Source organism: Brassica napus, unplaced genomic scaffold (genome assembly GCF_020379485.1).
Source record: "Brassica napus cultivar Da-Ae unplaced genomic scaffold, Da-Ae ScsIHWf_1339;HRSCAF=1910, whole genome shotgun sequence".
In the NCBI taxonomy this organism is placed as follows: Eukaryota; Viridiplantae; Streptophyta; class Magnoliopsida; order Brassicales; family Brassicaceae; genus Brassica; species Brassica napus.
In genome coordinates, this window is record NW_026014755.1 from 22,711 (window position 1) to 30,567 (window position 7,857).

At 36.7% G+C, this 7,857-nt stretch overlaps 2 protein-coding genes across 2 annotated transcripts; both read right to left on the minus strand.

Moving 5' to 3' along the window:
• Positions 1–203: 203 nt before the first annotated feature.
• Positions 204–2,082, minus strand: LOC125596940 (S-adenosylmethionine synthase 3). The gene is made up of 2 exons (XM_048771948.1): positions 1,836–2,082; positions 204–1,696 (listed from the first exon to the last, which is right to left on the minus strand). The coding sequence occupies exon 2, from the start codon at positions 1,684–1,686 to the stop codon at positions 514–516; it is 1,173 nt and encodes a 390-aa protein (XP_048627905.1). The 5' UTR covers positions 1,687–1,696; positions 1,836–2,082; the 3' UTR covers positions 204–513.
• A 660-nt stretch (positions 2,083–2,742) lies between these two features.
• Positions 2,743–4,273, minus strand: LOC125596941. The gene is made up of 6 exons (XM_048771949.1): positions 3,812–4,273; positions 3,622–3,719; positions 3,445–3,516; positions 3,230–3,354; positions 3,075–3,147; positions 2,743–2,979 (listed from the first exon to the last, which is right to left on the minus strand). The coding sequence occupies exons 1-6, from the start codon at positions 4,092–4,094 to the stop codon at positions 2,875–2,877; spliced, it is 756 nt and encodes a 251-aa protein (XP_048627906.1). The 5' UTR covers positions 4,095–4,273; the 3' UTR covers positions 2,743–2,874.
• Positions 4,274–7,857: the final 3,584 nt, after the last annotated feature.

Consider the following 7,857-nt stretch of genomic DNA (forward strand, 5'->3'; position numbering starts at 1 on the left):
ATTGTAAATCTATTCTTGCTCTGAACTTTTTCATTGAGCGTTTCTCTTATCTACTGGCTGTTATTAACTACGGAGCTTCTTGGTAAAACTTCCCTTTCATGTTTAATGTCTCATTCAATGAATCAAACTGTAACACCCAACCGCGCTAATGGACCTTTCACAGCTGGTGTATGGATTCAATTTTCACAGAGACTGAGAGGAAGTAGATGACAAAGATGGACTTCTTGATTACACAATCAAACTTACAATACAAGAGCATAAGAAGAAAGGAAAAAAAAAACAGGAAATTCAAAAACATAAAACTCAAATCTTCTGTTCGTTCACTAACACACATGGGCCTTGTGTTCGAACTCCAATAGCAGCAAAAACAAAATGTAAAATGTATAGCATTATTCAAATCTTTCCCAATAACAATGGTATAATAATGGATAAGTCCCCAATAGTGGAGAGGGAGAGAGAGAGAGACAGAGTGTCTCAGCAACTCAAGAGTTCTTGCAACAACCACCTTCTTGTTTAAGCCTTTGGCTTGAGTGGCTTCACCACCTCCCAAGTGAAATCAGGATCATCACGCCCAAAATGCCCATAAGCAGCAGTCTTCTGGAACCTGAAGTTACCTCCTCTCTTCAAATCAAGGTTAATAGCCATCATCCCTGGCCTAAAGTCAAAGGCCTCCTTGATCAACACAAGGATATCCTTATCCGGAATAGTCCCGGTCTTGTACGTGTCAACAAACACCGAGAGAGGCTCAGGGACACCAATGGCGTACGACACCTGGACAATACAGCGGCGCGCGAGTCCAGCAGCCACCACACTCTTCGCAGCTTGCCTGACGATGTAAGCACCGCTTCTGTCAACCTTGGTTGGATCCTTCCCTGAGAAAGCACCACCACCGTGAGCACCCCAACCACCGTAAGTATCAATAATGATCTTCCTCCCGGTGAGTCCAGCATCACCGTGAGGCCCACCGATCACAAAACGACCAGAGGGGTTCAAGTGAAAGATGGTGTTGTCGTCAAGGTACTTAGCGGGAATCACCGGCTTGATCACATGCTCCTTCAAGTCAGCAGCGATCTCATCGTTGGTCACAGTCTCATCATGCTGAGTCGAGATCAGAACAGTGTGGACACGAATCGGAATCATCGCTCCACCGTCGTTCTTATACTCAACGGTGACCTGCGTCTTCCCATCAGGCCTCAACCAAGGACAAGTCTTGTTCTTCCTCACCTCAGTAAGCTTCGCGCCAAGCTTGGTCGCAAGAACATGAGTCAAAGGCATCAGCTCAGGAGTCTCATCGGTAGCGTAACCGAACATGTGTCCCTGATCACCAGCTCCAATATCCTCAGGCTTCTTGGTTAAATGACCGTGAACTCCCTGAGCAATGTCGGGGCTCTGCTGCTCGATGTTAACCAAGACGTTGCATTTATCAGCGTCGAGACCAACATCAGCGGAGATGAAACCAATCTCGCGACAAGTGGATCTGACGATCTTCTCGTAATCTACTTTAGCAGCGGTCGTGATCTCGCCGAAGACCATGACCATGTTGGTCTTGGTGCACGTCTCGCAAGCCACCTTGCTCTCGGGGTCTTGCTCTAAACACGCGTCGAGGATCGCGTCGGAGACTTGGTCGCAGAGCTTGTCGGGATGTCCCTCGTTGACGGACTCGGATGTGAATAGGAACGTTTCCATGTCTGAAAAGCTACAAAAGGAAGAAAAAAAACAATAAAGTCTCAAACTTTATCCACCGAAAGGTTCGAACTTTCGTCAGATCTATCAACACAAACACAAGGGTTCGAACTCCTAGATCTAGAGGAAGAATGGGTCGAAGAGAAACGAACCTGGCGACGGAAGTGTAGAGGTGAGATTCGAGATCTGAAGACGAGAGATTTTATTGAGGAGAGGAGAGTGAGAGAAACTCGGCGGGTGACTCGGAGTTCGACTCGCTCTGTGTGTGTTTGCCCGCTCTTCTCGTGCGATTATATGGTTGGCGGAGATGCGATCACGTGTTTTGAGTGTAGGGGAGTGTGATTCTTTAAGGCCGTTGGATCTTTTGTTGAGGAGGAGTAGACGGTGAGATGTGGTTAGAGATTATCCCACCAACCTCCGTGTCGTTGGTGTGGAGTGTGGTTGGTGAGGCGAGGACCCGACCCGGTATCGATATTTTTAATTGGATCGTTTATATTAACTCCGACCCGGATCCTTTAGATTTTTGTGGGAAGACGGAACATATCTTCTGTCAATGACATGATTTGTCATTTTCATATTTAGATGTTGGTCGGTAGGCTTGAGCGCTCATCAACCAGATATCCAAACCGAACCCAAACCCAATAATTTGAACCGTTTAAAATACTTGATTAGATCTTTGTAGGATGATAATTTGGATTACTTAGTATTATCCAAATTCAACCCAGTCTTGAAATAATGAATTAAAATATCTAAATTATTATTCGAAAAGAATATTTGAAACCTGTGCTTCAAAAAAAAAAAGTTTGAAACCTAAATAACATACATACTTGATTCCATGTTTTATTTTGATATATTATCTTGAAGAGAAATAAAATGAATACGGATCTAAATTAGATCTCACAAAAAATTATAAAATTTGTTTTTTAACCCGAAATTTTATTAACCGAAATCAACAAAAACATATAAAACATGAATGAGACCTTGGAAACTAAACCGAAAACCCAAATCACCGCCACGTATTGGTAGGTATATTCGTTCAAAAACAAAAACAAACAAAAATAAGCATAAGTTTATATAGCATAAAAATTATAAACAAGACAAATAATAATGTTCACATTATTTTACAAATTTATTGACTCTACATGGTTGTGGTTGCAGCTCAAGAATACAAAACATATGAGAGGAAGAGATCTAGTAACTGAGACCGAGCTGAAGTCCAAAAGCAGCATGGACTAAGAAAAGCGCCATTATCCCACTACCCAAGATCCCGTGCACGCCTCTCAGCTCAGGCTTGTCCTGCGCATTTTTCAAAAACAACAACAACCAGTTTCTTGATCCCAAAAAAAATCATCAAGATCAGAAACTCCTGCATAAAGCTTTCTTTTTTTTACCTTGAACAAAGTTGGTAAGACTGTTTGAATGGTCAAGAGAGCAAGACCTATGAATCCTGTAACAGCGTGTGGGCTACATTGCACAAATCCACAACCATATTATAATCATTGCACTTGAAAAAAAAAAAACTCAATACTAAGTTCAAAGATGATACCTTTCGAAGATGGGTTTGTCTGAGGTAAGGAGGGATGTGATACCACCTGTTGCTCCAAGGGAGAAGAAGAAAAACATTCCAGCTAGGAGCTTCGGGTGCAAATCTTTCGCCTTTGCCTTCTCCTCCTAAACCATTTCAAACAAAACAAAATACTCTCTAATCAACAACAACGTTTCTTGTAACATTATATATATTTTAGTTAACATTTATCTTACAATGTCATCTGAATAACGAATCCGGAAGCCTAGGTATGTTCCATATCCACCCATAGCAAAAAGAACCACTGCCTGAGAAGAAACAAGAACAAATTCATCAGCGGAAACAGAACACATGTCATAAGACAAAAGAAGTTACAAAGCTTGAAACTTTGGTAGGGAGGAGGAAGCTTTTACCATGTTACCAGGATGACCCCAATGAACAAGCCAGTCAGGTAGATTCAATGACTTCACAATCTCCACAAAGGGACCAATAACAGATCTTACAGTTCCAGCTGCCACAAGAAAAAGACAAACATTAACATAACTTTGTCATCCACTCAACCTTATTGGTCAAAGTGTTCAGAGGAAGTTGTGTAGGGTTTACCTCCAGGGAGAGTAGCTACGAGGAGGAGAGGCAGAGGAGAGACTGATAGCATCAGAGTCTCTCTACTCTCCTCCTCATCATCACTTCTTGTTTCTTCAACCGCGTCATCTCCGTTGTTAATGGAAGAACAGGCTGGAATCTTTCTACGGCGAGAGGTGGAGAGTGAGGGAAACGGAGACACGTTGGGGAATCTGGAGAGAGACGGAGGGGAGCTGAGTAAAGGCGACGAAGTAGGAGGAGAGATGGGGCTTGAGAGAGCGGAGAATGCGGTAATGGCAGCCATTGGAGAAGAGAGCTGGTGAGTGTAGTCTTTGGTGTGTGAGTGTTGGTAAAGGTGAGGGAAGTGGTAGAGAAGGAGATAGTTTTGAGACGATGGAAGAAAGGCAAAGAAAGTGACACGACGTTATGCTCAAACGTTGTCGTTTTACACCTTTTCTCGTGGTCTCAACACGCTGCCATCCCATCCCACGTCCCATTTTTTTCCTTCTTAATTCGATTTTAAGTATTTAAATATAAATATTTTTTGCACAAAAATTTAAAATAAATCTTACAAGTTCCATTTTATAGGGAACTTTTAGAATACCCACATGAAATATATATATATATCTATATATATATTTGATGCAAGAAAATATATCAGAATTAATCATTTCATTCATAAAGAATCTTTAAGTGGTTCTTAAAAGAACATATTACGTGTTTGAATTTAAAGTAGCGGCATAACTATTTTTAGTTAATAAAATATCAAATTTTTAAAAAAAATTTGTGCGATTCAAATAATGATTTGACTGATCGCACGATAATCATGTGATAGCAAAACAAATACAAATAACAAGCATCGTATAAGACTGCCAAATTTATTCTCAGTTACATTTCATGATTTAAAGAATTTTCGAGGACGTTTTCTATTAGAGATACGTTGGGCCGGAAGATATGTATCTTACGGACCTAGATTGTGAAGCCCGTGAAATCCATGAAGACTCCAAAGATTAAAAGAAAAGATTTGAAAAACAAGTTACTGTCAAGATATTCTAACATATTTACATTAAGTGTTTAGAAAAATTAGCATTATTTAGTGTTAACATTATGTTAATGTTACCACTATATAACATATTGTATTTTCTTATCAAACACAACACAATAATATATCTATTCTATTATACTTTACATGGTATATCTTCCGGCCCAACATATCTCTAATATTTTCTTACTTTTCCTTTTTTATATTGCTTCTTTTTCTTAAATTATGAGAAATCATCTAAGATCAATATCTTTAACAGAGGCGTTCTTATGTCTATGGGCTCTCCGAAGATAAACTACCGCGCATATCCTATAAGACTGCCAAATTTATTCTCCAAATTTATTCTCAGTTTTCTGCCAAGTAGAAATACTCCTACTATCATGTTTCAAATACTACACGTATCTTCTCTCCTGCTCTCATCTCTCACTCAAGAAACTCAAATTTTCATATTTTGCATAGGTTTTGAGTTGGACATCGATCCAGCTTGACTTTTGTAGGTCCAACAAACAAAATAAATTCACTCGTGCGTCCCACATGCCTAATAAGTAGTGAGCCTTGTAACTTAAAACCCTCTCACGTCAATTGTTTAAGGGCTTCCCAACACACAAAATGAACAATTCTTCGGAATGAGTTTTAAGTGATCATTTCTTCTTGAACCGAGTAGGTTCTTCACAAACTACATAGCTTAGCTCTGATATTAGGTAAACGAACAGTAACCTTTAGCCTAGCTTGTCTTTTTGTCATCTTCATATATCAAATCACATTTGATCCATAATATGGCTATCCACAAGACTGTAATTACTAAGTAATTATGAATTACAAGAAGAAGAAAATGAAATGTTGTGCTTGCATTCTTGTCGCAAGAGAATCATCGTAAATATTTAGAGTATCTCTAAAAAGACTCTCTATTTTAGAGTTTTCAAAACTTTATATTTGAAGTTTTAAGGCGTTCTTCTCCAAAAGTAAAATTTTAAATTTAACTTCAAAATTACCTGTATTTTACATTGTAATCCTTATATTTGTCATTATTAATATAAAACCATAAAAAATATAAATAACTAGCACATATATAAAAATATTACAGTAATACTAACTAATAAAATCTTACACTAAAATATAAAATTATAAATAGAAATAGATAGTTAAATATTAAACTACAAGCAAAATACCACATTAATCCATAAATTATTTCCGTTCGATTACACAAGATTTGTCTAGACAATATTTTAGAGATTTTAGAAGTTTTAGAGCAAATTTACTAGACCATTAGTATTGTTGTAATATTTAAATTTGCGTAATAATTATGTTTTCATGTATTTTTTTTTTTAAAAAATTAAAGTTTCTTTTGAATTGTCTAATTCTAGTTTTAAAATATTATAAATCTTATTTAAATCTTTTTATTTAATTTTATGTGTATGTATTTATAAAAACAAATTTGAAATATTTATGATATACATAAGTTTTAAAGATTAAAATAATAAATGAGAAAATACTTAATAATTATAAATGTGATGTGTAACTAGTTATAAGGACTAAAATACAAATAAAAAGATGAAATTTGAAATTTAGAGTTTTGAATAGTGAAACTTCAGTCCTCAAAACTCAAAGTTTGAAGTTTTGAAATTTTTTTTTGGAAAACAAAAAATTATATATTTGAAATTATATAGTTTGGTTTATTTTGGAGATGCTCTTAGTTCATGCGAGATTAAAAAAAAAACTGAATACAACAAACTTGTATTTATTAAATTATAAAAATAGTTTAAGTCTGGCATGAAATACTTTTTATAATGTATATCATTATATATAGTTGCTTTCATGATATACTGCTGTCTTATTTTCTATTATATTAGATTACATGTCAACAATTCATAATTGTAAGGGTTAACATCTTAAAGAGATTTTCCGTCACCCGTCTATATTCACTAGATAGGCACCTATTTGAGTGGAAAATCGTGGCAGATGCATATTATTGTATGTTACTAAAAGACCGCCTTTATCAATTATTGACCTGTTTAATATAAAACTATTGATTTCGATCGACCTCTCGGTATAACCATGAAGTCACTGAAAAATCTTCTCGTGTAGGGACTCCATCTCAATAATTAGAAATATACAAATCATGAAATGTAACAATATATAAGAACTTGTTGCAATGCACATTCTGTAAAAAACCTATTTCAGATTAGCAAATTATAACTGGAGTCTGGAGTAGTCTTCTGTTGTAACATATTCATACAAAGTTATAACCGTGTTATAGAACTTAAAAACTAGAATCAACAAGTTGATAATTAATATCGCAGATGGATGCATACTAAATTGATAAGTATATATATAATTATATATCAGTAGTAATGAATGTTGGATAATTCCAAGCTTGTGGAAACTTAACATATTATTAGATGTTTAATATGTTAAGATAAACACAATAAGGAAACCTAGAAATAGGAAAAGGAAGTTTCTATTTAGGTTAGGTTGTGTTTTCCATATCCCACATGTTAAAGGGAATTGTCTTTCATATAAATATAGGTCTAATGGAGAGGTGTTCCATATGATCTAAGAGAAACATATTGAGAGCTTTAGTTTTGAGTAGTTTCTAAAGCTAATAAGAAAAGTTGTTCTTATAACTCTTTGTGTTTCTAAGAGATCTGAATTGGTATCAGAGCCTCAGGTTGGAGACTCGATCTAAGCTTAAGTTGTAGCTTAAGATCCTGGTGCTTGTGAACAAGAGATCGCGACGGCAAGATGGCTGACGTGACTAGGGCTCCACGCACGAAGGACTTTGGATCTACATCCATCCAATGTCCGATGTTGTCATCGACAAACTACACAGTTTGGTCGATGAGGATGAAGGTTCTACTACGTGTTCATGAAGTGTGGGACACAATCGAACCTGGTTCAGATGATCAAAAGAAGAACGATGTTGCGATAGCTCTTTTGTTTCAATCTGTTCCCGAAACATTGATTCTCCAGGTGGGAGAACAAACCGCATCAAAAGAGATCTGGAACGCCATCAAGTCGCGACACC

Coding starts and splice junctions, on each gene's coding strand:
- LOC125596940 (XM_048771948.1), bottom strand. CDS start 1,686: ATGGAAACGTTCCTATTCACATCCGAGTCCGTCAACGAGGGACATCCC.
- LOC125596941 (XM_048771949.1), bottom strand. CDS start 4,094: ATGGCTGCCATTACCGCATTCTCCGCTCTCTCAAGCCCCATCTCTCCT. Junction 3,517..3,621: donor GGGGTCATCCTGGTAACATG/GTAAAAGCTTCC, acceptor GTTTCTTCTCAG/GCAGTGGTTCTTTTTGCTAT. Junction 3,355..3,444: donor TTCGTTATTCAGATGACATT/GTAAGATAAATG, acceptor GAAATGGTTTAG/GAGGAGAAGGCAAAGGCGAA.